This window comes from Nesoenas mayeri (genome assembly GCF_963082525.1).
Source record: "Nesoenas mayeri genome assembly, chromosome: 5".
NCBI lineage: Eukaryota > Metazoa > Chordata > Aves > Columbiformes > Columbidae > Nesoenas > Nesoenas mayeri.
Window position 1 is genome coordinate 68,538,063 of NC_137548.1, and position 16,532 is coordinate 68,554,594.

General features: G+C 51.4%; 1 protein-coding gene across 1 annotated transcript in view; it reads right to left on the bottom strand.

Annotated features, from left to right (window-relative positions):
- The window catches only part of CCDC9B (coiled-coil domain containing 9B), a gene marked incomplete at its 5' end in the record, with an annotated part of 41,542 nt that overhangs the window by 13,106 nt on the left and 11,904 nt on the right, over positions 1-16,532 (bottom strand). Inside the window, 6 exons of the mRNA XM_080345988.1 lie at positions 535-640; positions 1,092-1,145; positions 1,658-1,719; positions 2,440-2,624; positions 5,048-5,122; positions 13,054-13,203. Coding sequence (XP_080202114.1) covers positions 535-640; positions 1,092-1,145; positions 1,658-1,719; positions 2,440-2,624; positions 5,048-5,122; positions 13,054-13,203 — 632 coding nt within the window. The remainder of the gene's footprint in view (positions 1-534; positions 641-1,091; positions 1,146-1,657; positions 1,720-2,439; positions 2,625-5,047; positions 5,123-13,053; positions 13,204-16,532) is intronic.

Below are 16,532 nucleotides of genomic sequence, written 5' to 3' on the forward strand. Positions count from 1 at the left end.
CTGTAACATGCACTCAGTTGTGCTGATATTCTGAATTGACTTTGTGCAAGTTACTATATTGCTGCATGCTGCCCACAGCTGGCAGCGCAGGCCACTTCCCTCCTCACCAGGGTGGGGGTCTTTCAGAAGAAGTGTTTAAGACATTTGTACCACAGTATCAATCCTAACGACTATTGGTTCAGTTGGGAACTATCTTTGGAGGCTGCTCCTCCGTATCAGCAGGGCCTGGCAGTCAGATAAGACACGTTCAAGCACCAGCTGGGGCACACGCCAGCACTACCCAAACGTGGTCACAGAGTAACCCTGAACCCCTGGGCTGTTCCGCAGCGTTGACGCAGCGGGTCCGTACAGCAATGGTGCACCCCACGAGTACCACTGACCCCACGCTCTCAGCCAATGGCAACTCATCTGAAGAGACACCACTGGGGAATAAAATCTCTTTTTGTCTGTCCCTCTTCACAAGCAGGCAGGGAATGAGCCCCAGACACGCACATCACAACCAAGAGTTTGCAGCACGGCCACCAGCCTCCTCACCTCCTGGCTCTGCCCGTCAGTCTGTCCTTCCCTTTGGCTCGGCTGCTCGTGGCCGGTACTGCTTTGGGCCCAGGATCGCTCACATTCACTCCGTGCTGTCCTGCCCCTGGAACACAGGTTGGAAAGGCTGTGCAAGAGCAGGCAGAACCAGCTGCTGGGCCACTGAAGGGGCCAACCCCCTTGTGCCACTGGGAAGCGCCCCTGGAGGGGGAAGCCTCTGAAGCTGGGTGCATACTGTATGGATATTTCCTAAAGTCATAAATACAAACTGATAATCTAGGGGGATTTCTTCTGCAGTTTTCATTCCAGATTCCAGTTAAAACATTAATCTTATTCCTTGGATACAGCCTCCCTTGTGCTGTTCCTGGAAGGCTTGTTCTTGTTCTCCCTTGCCGCACAGCGCAGACTGTACACGCAGCTATGAGAGCAGCCACGCGGTACGTCCCGAGAGGTGCTCCAAACCCGCGGGAGCGCCTGGCGAGAGCTCTCTCCATGAGGGCACAGCAGAGGTGCTGACATTTACTGGGTGACACAGCCGAGCGCTGGCGTTTACTCACCTCTCCCGTTCGGAGGAAAGGACTTGTGGTGGAATTTCCTTGCGTTTCTTCCCCCTGAGAGGACAAAGCAAAGCATGCACGGAAGTGAGTGAGGTTCTGTGATGGGCACACAGCAGAAAGCCTGATGTTCAAACAGGGTGTCACAAGGGAAAGCTTTGTTCTGCCAGTCCATCTCCTGAGAAACAGGAGCCGCGATGGACATACGCCCAGGAAAGAAGCCAGCGTGTGCCATGGGGATCAGAGATGATGTGCTCTGGAATAGGATTGCCTTTCAACCCAGTGTCTGGGGAAGGAGGCAGCACTGAGCCTCCGTACTGTGTCATACAAGGTCACAGAAGCCACTGCTCTCCCTGGGAAGATAAAAAGCGCTAGCACCCAGCCGCTCAAATCCCATCCCCTGAGCACTCTGCAAAGCAGAGAGGGCTGAGACCCCAACACCGCGCTCAGAGGCGTTTGCCCAGGAAAGCAGTCTCACAGCTGACAGCCACGGCAGCTGCTGTGGCACTGGGATTCGCACGACCGGCATTCACCAGCATCAGGACAGAGTCTAGGTGTCCCTTGCCAACCTTTCTTATTGCTGGGATTATCCAAGGCTGGCTCCCCATCCTTAACAAAGTCCTCTTCAAACCTGCAGGTTAAAAACAGGCATTGTCAGACCTGACCGCTCCCCTCCGGTGTGCAAAAGCGTGGGCAGGAGCCCTCGAGGTGACGCAGGCTCCAGCCTTCCGCCCCTCTGCACCTGCCCGGGGCAAATCTGCGCAGGTTTATCAGCAGGAGCTGAAACTACACTCACTAACCAGGGAAAATGAGGCTGCGAGGCAATTCTACCCCAAAGGAGAACCTCTAAAACCTTTACATCAGTACCTATATCTATATGCATATAGTTAATTCTATGAACATCCATGAAGCCTAGAGATGCCTGTAATGTAACTGTACAAGGCTCAAATGCAGTTTCCCAAGCTTCCAAACACAATCCAAAGTTACTTCAGACCTGTCATCTCAGATGAGACCTCTGGATCAGACCTGTTTGGTTAGTTTTAAATCCTGCTTATTCCATATTATGGCTTTTCTCAATAATTGATACACAGGAGACCAGGAGGGCTCAGAGCTGCCTTGCCAGCAACACCCAGCACCCACTGAAGTCAATTCACTTCTAATTATTGGGTGACTGAAAATCCATGTATTGGGTAGCACCCCTCAGGAGGGGAAAGAGACAGCGATGGGGATTTGGTCAGGGAGTGGCACATGACAGCACGGGATTTGATGAGCAATAAACATCTGCACAAGATCTCGCTGCTTTCAGAGGGCCTGCTGCAGACAGAGCACCCCAGCGCGGTGGAGGACCTACATGTGCTCTGACTTCTCCACATCCCAAGCGCGTCGCCACTCGCCCTTCGCGTTCTTGTGACGTGCCAGTCGTTCCAGGTCAATCTGATCTCGCTCCCTCTTCCAGCGGATGTACTCCGAGCGCTCCCGTCCTGTCATGGGGAAACTCAGGTCTCCAGGGCTCTTCTGGGCTGACTTTCCACCATCCTAGTGGAGGTAAAATTGCTTCATGTTAATAAAAATGTCTGAAACAGCTGCACTCTGTGTACTTTGTACTGTCACCACCAGAAATGCTCAGTAATACTTGAAAACAGCGTGGAGCAAGGTTCACTTCTCCCTCTAAAGCGATGCGCACACAGAAGGGCTCTGCTTTACCCACAGCCTAAACATACTGGTCCCAGGGTTGGGTGACTGTACAGAGAGGGAAGCTGAGGCACGAAGAAGTTACTTGGCTAACCTGGAGCCACGTGGTAAAGCTGTAGCCAAATCAGAACAAGCAACCATTCCCTCCCAGGGACATTCAACAATGCTAATGACTATTTGTGGCAACATATTTCTGAAAAACTGTTCCACTATATGAATAGCGATACATTTTTAAGGATTAAAATTGGTATTACCTAAACCCCTGGATTTTGCCATCCGGATACACTCCTCTTGCCTTAAGGAGATGGGGCTTCAGTGCTGTTCCCCTAACCTGAACCACAAGGTTTGTTTGGTTCTTGTAGTGGTCTCCAAGCTCCTGATCTGTGAAGGAGCTGCCATAAGATGTAGTTTTTCATTCTGCTCAGTAGCTGATTACACGCTTTTAAAACATGCACCTGTAATTCTGTGTGCAAATGGCCACAGAATTGACTCACCCCATTTGTACTGGCAGCCACTGTAACTGCAGGCATAAATTAGACAGCAGCTTTCACCTGCTGTGTCCGCAGGTGAGCGGTCACCTGAAGGTTTTAAAACCCAAATGTTCTCAATTTTTCAGGAAGAGGCACTTTGCTCAGGTTTATTTATGACATAGAGCTAGTTCCTGGAGTGCTTGCAATGTCTCCCAACAGAACGTGACAGGCTGAACTCTCATAGAAGATGCATTCGGCTAATGAATCCTCCTACCTGAAGACTTTGGGACATTTAATCCTAAGTTATGCCTGTGAAATCCTTCCCACTGAGAAGGTCAGGAAGGAAGCCAGCCTGCTGTGACCATCAGGCATCCAGGGGAGCCCACGGCCAACCCTCCGCCCAGGGCACACGGTGCTGTGAGTGCCAAGAGCAGCATCCTTGGAGCGAAGGGGCTCTTCACCCTCATTGCCTTCAGCCTCTTGGTTGATCAGCCCTCCTCACGATGGACAAGTCAAGGGCTGCCACTGTTCAAAAGAGCTCAATAAAAAGTTGGCTCAGAGCTGCTGGAGCATATGAAGAAGGAGAGGTGGGTAACCCACCTGTCAGGTTAACAGACCTGGTGGAAACAAGAGCCAACTGCCCATGATGTGTTGTCAAGCATAGCAAATATCAGCCCTGGGGTACTAATTACCAGTGGCTAATTCAGCACTTCATACATGTGCCCTCCCATGCCAGCCACCCTCACCCCATCCTCAAACAGGAGCGAACTCCTCAGCCCCGCACTGCTGATAAAAGCAGAGCGGCAGGGAAGGAGCCACTGAAAACCCTGTTACCAAGGAGACCCACTCACGTGGGCTGGAGATGGGGTGGCAGCAATTGCTCCTCCAGTCATCGCTGGGGGACCTGAGACTGGATCCCAAAGACAGGAGAGCCGAGGTCTGCCAAAAGGACAGTCCTGAGCCACCCACTGAGGAGAAGCCCACGAGAGCGGAGCAGCACGGGGCGGTGAGAGCAGGGAAAAGGGAAATGCCCTGTGCAGTTACCTTGACCATGAGCAAAGGGGAAGCCAAAAGCGAGGGAAAGACTAAGGCTGGTGTTTGTGCGCTCTCATGGGTGGATGCAGAGGCAGCTGTGGGACCTGCAGAGCTGGTCCCTGGCCAGGGGCTCACCTCAGGCACAGTGGGGCTGCGGTGAGCTGGGCCACAAGGCTGCCGCGTTCCGCTTTTCTGCTCTGGGGAACTCAGCCAGAATTAATGTTTAAGAGCCCATCTGTGTCCTCATAATGAATCACACTGAGGTGGGGCTATTCAATTTGTGCTCCATTAATTAAGAGCATCTGCAGGCTCAGGGGAGCCAGCACGTCCTCCAGGTTTTGCATTAAACAGTCAGTGGGAAGGCCAGTGCTTTAATTTACCTCCATCCTATTCAGCTTCTGCTGAGGAGCTGTAGGTAATACAGCCTGAGCCTTTCAATCCACAAGCAAACGTTTCTGGGAGAGAAACCAGCTAGGGCTGTGCTGCCACAGGGGTGAGCGTGTTCCCCTTTGTAACATCCCTGCTGCGGTGTTGGGGACTTCAACAGCCACAACAAGGTGTGACGGGCAAGTCCCCTGTCACCTCTTTCCAGCTGCTCAGAAAAGTTTTGGATGACAAAAGGGATGAGCAGTGGGGATCACGTCCGAGCATGCTGCTGCTTCCTTTAGGACTTAGGGAACTCTTACAGACAGGGAGGCACATCCTACTGGTTTCCTCTTCCAAGACAAGGGTTCCCGCAAAGGGACGCGGAGCCCCGCTCACCTTGCGGCTGTGCTCGCTTTCCGGGCCTCTGTCGCTGTCTGATCTCCTCTTCTCTGCTGTTCTCCTCTCCTCTGCCTGCAAAGGCACAGACACAGGAATTAAGTCAAGGATTAAGCAAGGACTCCTGGCAGGGGAGTCAGTGCCTGACCCTGTGCCCACCCAGACATGTAAGAACTGTCTAGGAAAGGTCAGCAAAACAGGAGAGATTGGTTTCTGGCGTCCTGAATCAAACTGATGTAGAAAACAAGAAGTCAGAAAATAAGAGATGTATTAGAAAAGCAAGAAAAAGGAACTCACTCCGACAGGTCCCTCACCTCCCAAGGCAGAGGCACACAAGGGCCCTGTACGGTCCCTTTTCTTCCCAAGACAGACCAAGTTTCAGGTACTTTTTCAGATTTGGGCCAAAGACCCCTCCTCGCACCCAGAGGAGCCAACGTTTCCCAAATCCCCCTCCCTGCTGAACCGCTACAGGGCCAGGGAGCATGCGGGGCTGAGATTGTCGTGCTACCATTCTGCATTGCCAAGCAAAACTGAAACACAAAGAAGAAAATCGCAGCACAAACTGCCAGGTCAGGCGTTCGAGAAATTGTCAGTGCTGTCAGGTGCAGCGCAGGCTGGAAACAGGACTTTTATTCCAGCGATCCGCCTGCGCCAGGGGCTGGACGCTGGGATTCCGGCCCCTGCGGGCCCTGCCCAGCCCCCCGGCGCAGCTCAGCCCCGCTGCAGCCTGCTCCCGCGGCCCTAACCAACCTCCGCAGCCTCAAACCCAGCCTTGCCTTTATACAGAGATTAAAGCAGCAGAAACCTGCAAACCTTGCCTGTTTGAGGAGGCTGGCTGGGGAGCAAGGGGCAGATGGATGTTTAGCCTTTAAAGCAGCTGTAGAAGAAACTCATCATTTTAGAAAGAGTACAAAGGAGGCAGCTGCGGCAGAAGAGCTGGAGTCCCTCCATCCCTGGGGAAAGAAAACCTTGTGTGGGAGGAGAGACGGGAGAGAAGGAGCACTGATTGCCTCGGGAATGCCAAAGACAGCTCACAACTGATGGGGAAACTGAGGCAGGGAGCTGCATGGGCGTGCTTATTATTTCATCTGAGTCTGCGTATTTCTCATGCAAATAATGACACAGTTTGGCCCCTTTACAATGCCTGACTGTGTCCCAGAAGATGGGAACCGGAAAGTCAGAGCATCCGCGCAGGCGGAGAACGGAGCCAGGGTGTGCTCTCTGCATTCCGCAGCCCAGCGCGGGTGACCGCGGCGCTGCCGCTGCCAGGGACCAGCGAGCCCGTGCCCCAGGAGTGCGCCCGGCCAGGGCTGGCGCTGCAGCTCGCCAGCCGCGGGACAGGACGCGGCTCCTGCCGGGCTGGCCAGCGCGGACACCCGCACCCCGCAGGCTGCCCTGCGCTGGGCACCAGCTCTGCAGCGCACACCGCAGATCCCCTCACAGGGACGCTGTACAACTCTCCTGCCTTTTACCCCCTTGCCCCGAGCCAGGCTGCCTTTTTCCTTTGTCTGCTGCTATTTTTGCTTCTCCAAGGGCACTGTGGGAAACAGGACCATAAAAATCTGGTTCTCTTCTACCAGGAAAGCAGCTCTGAGCTGTGCAGTTAGGAAAACATGGTTAGCTTTGCTTTTGCACTGGCACAGGAGCAGATTTCTGCATTTGCTCCACGCTGCCCCAGAGCCGCTGTTCACCTGTTCTGACGCACCCAGGCCATGGGGAAGCAAAACATGTTTTTCTCCTCCTTCCTCCTCTCCGCCCCCAAAATTATGAAATATGACAATGACATTATCATCTCATAGTTTAACTGTTCCTGCGCAGCAGCGGAAGAGATGTGAGGAGGGAACAAAAACCTGAAGCAAACGGAGAAGATGATGTTCTGCTTACCCTGAGAGTTAAGCAAGGATTTCTCTATCTCTCAGGCAGAGACTGGCCCGGGCCGGGGCAGGGCGGGCAGGGCCTACTCCTAACCAGGCTATGGCCCTGGCTTCCCCAAGGCTTTCTGACACTGGCTGTGACTTCTCGGTGTACATAAACCCCACTGAAGTCAGTGTGCAGTGGTGACAATGCTGATGCCACTATCCAGCCACGCTAAGCATTGTTTAGTACTGACAGTTCTCCACACCAAAAGCTGTGAGAGGCTCCAACGTCTCTGGGCTACTTCACAGTCTCCTTATTTAAAAAATAAGTACCGACAGATGTGTTAAATTAACCTTTTGGTACCCGCTCCTCCCGGCACGCGTTGGCATCAGAACTGCCGTTGCTTCTGCAGAAGGACATTTTTGTAAGAGCTCAGAGCCGGTTTTCCAGTGCTCAGATCCCCCACTGAGCAGGATTTTAGAAACTAGTACATGAGAGGATGTTTTTTTCTAACCCTTTTGAAAAATCTGCCTGCTAATTGTGCTGCCTGAAGGGAGCTAAAGGCTTCTCAGCCACCCTTTCTGCCTATCTTCCCCTCCCATCAGCAATAGAAAAACAAGTGTTTCTCCTGCCGCGGGTTTGGTTCCTCTCCCACGCAGGCACAGGAGTCAGACTTACCCGTGGAACTCCCTGAAAGCAGCTTTTGTGTCTATTGATTACAACCAGTCATTTCTGATATACCATCCTGGGAAACTCTGTTAATAAAAGGACAATTTAAAAGCCCTGAAGCCCTATCCATTTAAGAGATGATTTGTAACCTGCTAATTAACCATCACGCTCCACAGGTCCGGGCTGCCAGCTTGCTGCTCTGCTGCATCAACGACCCTGAAAGCCAGAGCACCGAGCGGCTTCTTAGGAAAACTGGTGCGAAACGTTAGGCAGTGTCCCCAGCCTGGCTTGCAGACTTAGGGGCAGCCGGGCAGAGGTGGGACGGAAGGTCTCAGATGTGGCACTGGAGCGTGTGAAGTTGCATCCGCAGAGCGATGTGCTCAGGTGAATTTGTTCTGCAAGGAGACAGGATAATTTGGTCCCCCAACCCTCTGCGCTACCTTTCAGTAGGTAAGAAAAAACCAGGCTTGAAGCTGGCATGGTGGTGGAAGGCATTGGGACTGGTTCAGAAAAGAAAAGAACAACAACAGCTTTTTTGTTGGCATTTCCACTTTGGCAGCCGCGGCCACGGCCGTGCGCGTGGTCTGGGACTGAGGATGTGGTGCAGCTGGAAGCGCCAAGGCTAGCAAGAATGGCATTCTTTTTTCTTTTGTAATTCAATTTCATCATGGATAAAAATAGAGAAAGACGTGGGATAACAAGGATGCCCATCAAATGTTCTCATAGGATAAATGTGGCAAGGGCAGTGAGGAGGCAGATCTGACAGTGCCCAGTGCGGGACGTTACGGGGCAGGGAGGGCTGTGATCCTCCCTCCCACACCAATAACCCAGAGAGCGGGAGCCAGGGGGGCAGGAGGTGACAAACCCACAGGGCAAATGAAGGAGGCTGAACGCTAACGCTCCAGCGGGGGTCTCAGCTCAGGCCCTGACACAGCCACTCGGATGACAACACTGATACCCCTCCGGCTCTCCCAGTAGCTGATCAACTTGGGGATGAAAATGAAGCTTCTCCTTTGGATTAACAACTAATGAAAGGATAGAAAACAAAAAGTGGCACGAAAACTCCAGTTTCCATGGCAGAAGATTAGCAGGGGTGTGCCACTGGAACACGCGCTGCTCAACATGCTCATAAATGGTCTGGAAAAGGAGCTGAATAGAGAGACGACAGTTTGCTGGTGACAGTAAATCATCCAGGGCAAATAATGTAATTTGCCAGGAAAGAGCTGCAAAAGACCTCTTGACATTGAATGCCTGCATCATAAAATTACAGCTGAAATTCAATAATACAAAATAACTCACATGGAGAAAAAAGCCCCTTGTTACATGTACACACACTGTAATGAAGCCTGAACTATGATTAACGCTCAGCAACAAAATTTTTGGTGTTATTGTGAATAGTTCCCTGAAAACGTTAGCTCAATTATTTAGAAAAAAAAAGCAAAGCAAATGCGAAGTTGTTAAAAGAAGAATAGAGAACAAACCAGAAACACTGTTATGTCACTGAGTATATCCACAGGAGCCCACAGCCCGAGCACCAACCACAGTTCTGGTCCTCTCATATCAAAATTCTATAGTACAAATAACAGAGGCACAAACGAGGGCAATGAGAGTGATCAAAGATATAGAACTATTTCCTCACCAGACTTGTCTAAACAGGGTCAGTCTCTTAGGTCTGCAGAAGAGATGTGATACGGGTCGATAAGATCGTTTGTGCTCTGGGAAAGCGAAGCAGGGATGATCTATGCACAGCTTCCCGTGACACAGAAACAGCAACCGGCGTCATCAGGTAACAAGTTTGTGTTTCAACACAGCACGTCACTTACCATTGCAGCTCCTGGCTGGACATGTGTGGGGGATAAAGCGTAGATGGACTCAAAAAAAATTAGAATTGGAAAAAGCCTGTCAAGGAAAAAGATGCTGTTCTTGGCACAGGAAGCTCCTAACCTGGGGCATGGCGAGTATGGATCAGGCTGCACTGCTCTTCTGCTCTTTCCCTGGTGCTGTGCTGCTGGCACCTGCTGCAAACACTCGCTGTGGCTGCAAACACTCGCTGGTGGTGCAAACACTCGCTGGTGGTGCAAACACTCGCTGCGGCTGCAAACACTCACTGGTGGTGCAAACGCTCACTGCGGCTGCAAACACTCGCTGGTGCTGCAAACACCACCACACTAACACTCCTGTTGGCGCACGGCCCTCACTGGGCAGGTCCCAGCTCTCTGGGGTGGCTTTGGGTTGCAGAGCCCACCAGGGCCAGTTTCCCTGTGTTACCAGCTGGCTCCCCATTGCCAGCTTTCCTGAAGCGATGCTCACATGCTCGGCACCGCTGTGGCCAGGAAGGCAGAGCTGTGCTATAACCCTGGCTACAGGGGAGGAACTGAATCCCAAGGCTGCCAGGGCTTGTGGATGCTGTGATGCTACCGGTGCTGGCAGGATTCGGCCTCTGTTTCCAAAGTGCATTAATGTACTCAACATCCCTGTGACACACAGAGCTCTGCAGGACGAAGTTAATGAAGGTTTTGTACATTTTGGTACTGCTGACTCCGATCTGCTCTCTGCTCCGCAGTCTCGCAGTGCCTCTTGGAGCAACACGGCACTCTGAGGCACAGCGTGTGAGACCCACTTGCCTCGTTTCCATTTTTCAAGCACTATCGCTATCAGAAAAAAGAAGAACTTATTTAAAACACTAATCCTTAAGGCAGCTTAGGAACAGCTGAAGTGACAGGGTGGGCCAGACCAAACCTCCGACTCCACCAGCCCAAGCTGGCATGATGTGTGAGACGCCAACGTGACCTGTCACGTCAGGCCCATCTGCTTCTGTCACTGATGCTGGGAAAAGGTTGACCAAGTGTGGCTGCAAGAAAGCGGCTCACAGAGGTGACTGTGGAACCCAACGTGTAACTCTCTTACAGCCACATCCTTTCAGTCGTGTTGTGAGCTGTAGTGTGCTGAGAGCTGGTGTTTGTCCTGGCTGCTGTCGCTGTTGTCTGAAGTGACACAATTAAAATGGCAATGTGAGGATAGCTCATTAACTAGGGATGGAACAGGGCCCGATCAATCTAGGGAAATCACCGGGAACAAGAAAATCTCCTGAGCTCAGCTGGACTCTGAAACATACCCAGCTGGTAACAGGTCTTGGAAACTAGAGTCTCAAACACTTTTATATCTTTTTCTAAACTATACGAGGTTTCCAAAGAAGGAATAAGCTCATTAACACGCGCTGCTGGCCCCTCCTTTCCCAGCCGTGGGAGGTGTGCTCCTGCGTTTGTCCCCGGGATACTCTGCCCTAGGAGCAGCCAGCTCCGTTCGGCTCTCTGCGCTCCCGAGAGCCGGGGGAGGTACGCTCAGGAACAGAAAGCGAGGGACAAGTCTGCAGTGCCAGCAAGAAGCATGACGCTGCCGCTAAATGGGTCTGCCAGTGACATTAGTCCAAGGCTGCTGTTGAGCCAGGCTATCTGTTCAGCCAGGAGAGCAGGGGATCAAGCAAAACTAATCTTTATTTTCAGTCCTAAGTAACGCTGAGGGCAAACACTGCTCCTCGGTAGTGCTGTTTGACAGCTAGAGTTATCTGAAGCCTCTGTGCCTTTCCTGTGCTCCTGACAGGGATTCTGTGCAGCCAAGGCATGAATACAGCAAGGGGCTCTGCGCAATCCTCCTCCCTGCGGCCGTCAGCCCCAGCGGGCCCTGGGCCAGCCCCAGAGCCGCCCGAGCCGCCCGCTGTCGCTCACAGCGCGCTCGAGCTTCGGTGCTGCTCTCTGCCAGCCGAGCGCTGGGTCTGAATTAAGGGGAAAAAGAAAAGGAAGACTTTAAATGAACTTGGGTATCTGAGGAGGAGCAGCACAGAGTTGTTTGCATTCCTGGGGATTATCAGGATTACCTTCTAGGCCAAGCCCTGTGAAGGAAACCGCTGTGACTCTGTACAGTTGAGGAAAGGAGAGCTGACAGAGTCATGTGAGCTCCTTGTGCTGCTACACGGAGGTAACTGCGTTCATTGGGAATTGAAATTAATGAGCTTAAATGAATGGTGGCACAGTGGGAGGTGAAAGTAGCAGGAGCAAGACGCAAGACACCAGCCCCTGCTGAATCACCAAATCAAATGTGCCAGGCATTAGGGGCTTCACACCCTCTTTGCCAGCCTGTGATTCACAGCATCAGATCTCCAGTGGTTCATGTTAAAAGGTGCAGGCAGATATGGCTTTCAACTAGCGCAGCTGTAGGCCTGTGCCCACACGCACTCCCAAAGTAGCTGCAAGGCATCGCCGAAACCACACATGCGGACCCTCAGCCTCAGATTTCATGTTCCTTAATAAACACAAAGGAGATTTTCCATGGCCATCCATACATTTTTAAAACAGGGCTCAGGATCTGCAGCCAAAATCTAGGCAGTCCTCCTGCTGCTCTCTCCTAGCACAGTCCCAGCCTTGATGACCTCAGAGATGAAGTATTTAAACCAGCCCAGCAAGAGCAGAAGCAGAGAGACTTGCCCTGCACACGCCGGAATGCCCTGCCAGCCCCAGGGACAGCCGCGGCACGGCCACGGCCACGGCACTCATCCCTCCGCCACCGCCAGCTCCATGTGGGACACCCACACCAAAATGGGGGACAGCGGCCATGTCAGCCTCTGGCAAACAGGGACTGGTGGCTCAATCAGGCAGCTGATATGAGGCTCACGGCATTAAAAATCTGCTTGGTAGCCATGAGAAAGGAGCACATGGGCTTTCAGAGCGTAAGGTAAACTCTGGGGAGGAGGAGAAGCTGAAGATGGATGTGGGCTGTTAGCAGATGGTTGGCTGCTGTCCCAGGAGGGTGCTGCACAGGTCTTCCGGCGTTCCTGGGTGTGTTTGGCAGCTACACTAAGTGTTGTTTTGCTTCCTAGGCTTTGCTGACCCTGTTTGCTGCAGGCATTCTTACTTATCTGTGCAAACTCTCAAATAGGAAAATATCACATGCCTCCGTGTGTGTAAAGAGGAAGGTATTTGCAAAGAAGTATTTGAAATATGTTTCAAAGATTACCAAAGTTCAGCCACCTCACCCAGCAGGTTATGGCCACGCACAGCAGGCCTGCGGTTCAGAAGCAGATATTGCCCGGCTCTGCCAAGTCGTGCAGTGAGTCAAGAGGAGAGTGTTCCTGACTCGGTCTGCTGTGCGGCCCCAAGAAGAGGTTGGTAGGAGACAGGAGGTGAGATTTGCGCCCCATTTCCGGCAGTGCTTTCACTGACTCACTCAAACTAGCATCTGATACTTCTGATGGCACGTTTGAGAGCCTGCCAGCCCTGGCTGGGATCACAGAGAGGGAAAGGAGTGCAGCCTCTCCTCTGCCACAGCCAGTTTATGGTGCTAAGCTCCACACCAGTAACATCTAGTCTATCCCAACGTCCTGCTGCTGGGCTGGCTCCTGATCTGTCTCCACAGCCCTTCTCACGCCAGCAGAATGAGCGGATAGCACTGCCACGCCGCAGTCCAGTCATTCACAATGCACTTACTTTTTCCTTGTTGTCCATGGTGATGGCAATCTGCATCCTCCTGCCCCGGCGGAAAGCCACCAAGTGGTCTGTCTCTTCCTCGCTCAGCTCTGGTGCTCTGCCTGGGCCAGGGAAGCACTCGGGGCGCTTCTCACTGACGATCCGCTTGCCCTGCAAAGGACGGGATGAGTTAACGACACCTTCATTAGCCCCGTGCGGTGCCTGTCCGAGGAGCGCGGCCATTCCCACACTGCAAGGGTTTGGTGGCAGAACAAAAACAGGAGCCACGTTGTCAGTCATCTTAGTTTCTAAAGCTGCCCCTTTAGATACATTAAGGGACATGTAATATCACACAGGCACATGTAGCTGAGCACAGCCTGGGGTGGGATTCACCCTGTTCAGATGCTTTACAGTATGAACACTGACTGATGTTTTTATTTTAGGCAGAAGAACCACCTTGCATTTGTGCCTTTGAAACAAATGTGAAGTTGTCCCCTCACCAAACAACATGTCCCAACAAAATGTGAGGCTGCACTGAAGCAGAAACTTAGAGGGTGAAGCAGAAACTTAGTGGTGTTCTCTCCAGCCTTGCCCACAAAGCAGTTACTACCCTGAAGTGTATTAGCGTTTGATAAATTATCATCTTCGTAGTCGTTGTGCATTCACATTTCTGGAATGATTTATTCAGCAATGGAATAATTTAGAAAACTGATACATAAACTCCCTGAACTAGGGCAGTTTACCCCTTTCAGATATTATTTCCAGCTGTCTGTATCAGTTCATGACTTTACTGCGTGGATTTACATCTGGTTCTTATTTTGATAATTATCTTTGTTGCTGGCTGAGCTCCTGCCAGTGCCCTCAGCCATCACTTCCACAAAATGAGCACATCTTTTGTACAAAAATACATACTTTTTCCCATTTAAAAGTATCATCTTTCAGTTCCATCATGTGCCTTTTTATTTTTGCCTTACAAGGAAATGACAGACTTAGTAAGTCATCTCCATCTTTATCTCTGATCTTTTTCTTTTCTCTTCATGTGTGATTCCTCTGCTTGACTTTACCAGGAATGAACAAACCTCAGAAGGTTCCCTCTCTACAGGATGGTGGATTTTCCTCTGGTTTTCTCCTTGCACTTCCACACATAGTGGCATCTTGATTCCAAAGGAGCTCGAAATCTCCAAGCAAAGTCCAGTGACACTTGGGAACTCTTGGTTGCTACGATCTTGGTTTCAAAAACAAACAGCACACACTGACCTCAGATTTGTGTGAAAGTCTCGCAAGCATCAGTGAATTTGCCATGACATGCGCTAGCGAGATGTCCTGCGTTAGCCTCATCCTCGCCTGGCTCTGCCAGGCGCGCAGCTGGGAGCTGGGAGGGAGCCCCGCTCCAGCCAGCCCCCGCCAGCAGGCCCGGCTCTGGTGCTCGGCCAGCCATCCAGCCTCGGAACACACCGTAATTGTGCTGGGAGGTACTGGAGTACTTCCAGCGTCAGACCTTCAGTCTCCTGCTTATCCGTCTGTCACATCTGTCTAATTCTGCTGTCTCGGCAGAGACAGTTCTGGAGTTGCCTGATGTGTGTGAGGAGCGGGTCCCTGGACATGGTGGGAACATTTGCACATTCCCTTGAGTACAGCTCTGGTTTTAGCTCTCGGCTGTAGCCCCTAACAAGTTCTGCCGCCCTCAGTTGGACTCCTGCTATTTCTGCTTTCTTCGAAATTAGCAAAGCCACATGTTGCATTCAAAGTACGGATGTGCTGCCAATCTGCTCAGTGCCATTCTAGAACGTGTTGTCCTCTGCGGTTGTGTCAACACAGCCTCCTACTCGACTGCTGCTGAGGACCAAGGTCTGTGAGCCATCCCAGAGAGGTCAAGATCTTTTTTACTGAGAGAGTAAGATCTGACAGTCCAGAGAAAAGGCAATCATTTAAATACGGACCACGACTGCCTTGGCATCTACCCCAGCCAGACACTTAGCTGGACTTTTACCTGCAGCCAGAATATATGTCCTGGAAAAGTCCCCGTACTCTGTGAGCTGTTTTAAAGGCTTTTGTCCATGTATCTGTCTTAAGAAGGGTATGATTTTATCAGAGACCAGGCAGAGACAGAAATTTGAACCAGAATCTAAACTGCTCTGAAATCCTAGCTTTACTACGCCCCCATGAACAGGGCATGCTGTACTGCCCTTAATTACACACCCCAGGGCAATCTCAGCGTTCCAAGTCATTGCATTGCTGCAGCTCGGTGACTGCCTGACCACTAAAATCAAGTCAGAAATGGAGGAAGACAGTGGATTTTAAGAGCCTCAGAACAGTAAGGAAGACAAGCAGAAGACCGGAGAACATGGGCTTCAGGAGAGCAGGTGTTGACCTGTTGAGGGAACTGGAGGCAGGATCCTGAGGATCTCCCATGAAGAGAACAGAGCGCGATTCCTCTCAGAGGTACGCAGCGAAAAGGAGAGGGGCGACAGACAGCCCGCCACACGGCGAAGTACAACTGGAAACAAGGGAAGAAAGCCACGATGGCGGCAGTCAGAGACTTGAGAAGAGGTGCCCAAAGGGGCTGTGAAGTCTCCATCACGGGATACTGTCAGAACTGGACGGGACTCAGCCCTGAGCAACCTGAGATAACTCTGGAGATCACTTTCTGGCAGAGGATCCGACGAGATGACCTCCAGAGGTCTCATCCCATCTCAGCTATCTAATGATTCTATTACTGTGTCCAACTCTGTTCCCTGCTTCAACTCTGAGTAACACTCATTTAGGTTTTACATGTGCGTATGTGTGCATATGCATGTGCAGATGTATGCAAGGAACGAATTTAATGTGCAAGTATGAATTCAGTAATTCTGCCTGTGTTCTGCAGCTCTGGCTTTTACACAACCAGAACTAGGTGACGCAGATCAGATTTCGGGCTCAGGCAGCCACACGGCTCACAGGCACCGAGCTCCGGGCTTTGAAGTGGCACCTGCTTCCGAATGACTGAATCGCATCATGTCCAAAGGTAACAAGCGTCCATTGCCAGAACTATGAGCCAATACAAACACAGGATGTTTTAAAATGAAAATAATATCCCAAATCCTGTTTATATTCTGTGATGCATGTATTTTATTCCTAGATTGCACTGAAACTGGAGACTGGAATTAGAATGCTCAGCATAGGATTCTTGCCTGCAGTCGAAGAAACCAGTGTGGTTTTTCTTTATGTCAGTGCAAATCAATATTAATGGATGTGAGTGGAAGAAAAATTAACCTTTTGAATAGACTGTCTCGGTCTTGTATTTCAGACCGCAGAGATGCCTGGATAATTTCAAGCTGCAAATCTCTCCTGCCATCTCCTCTGAGTTCACGGGGCAATGCCCGTGGCCACAGGAGTATCCTCCGGTCTCATTCATACTGGCAGTTAGGCTGACATGATCTAGCAGCTCGGAAATACAGCGTTAACATGGTCACTTCAGCGAGTTACTGCGTATTGGCACTAACAGGCCAACTTTCTCCCAC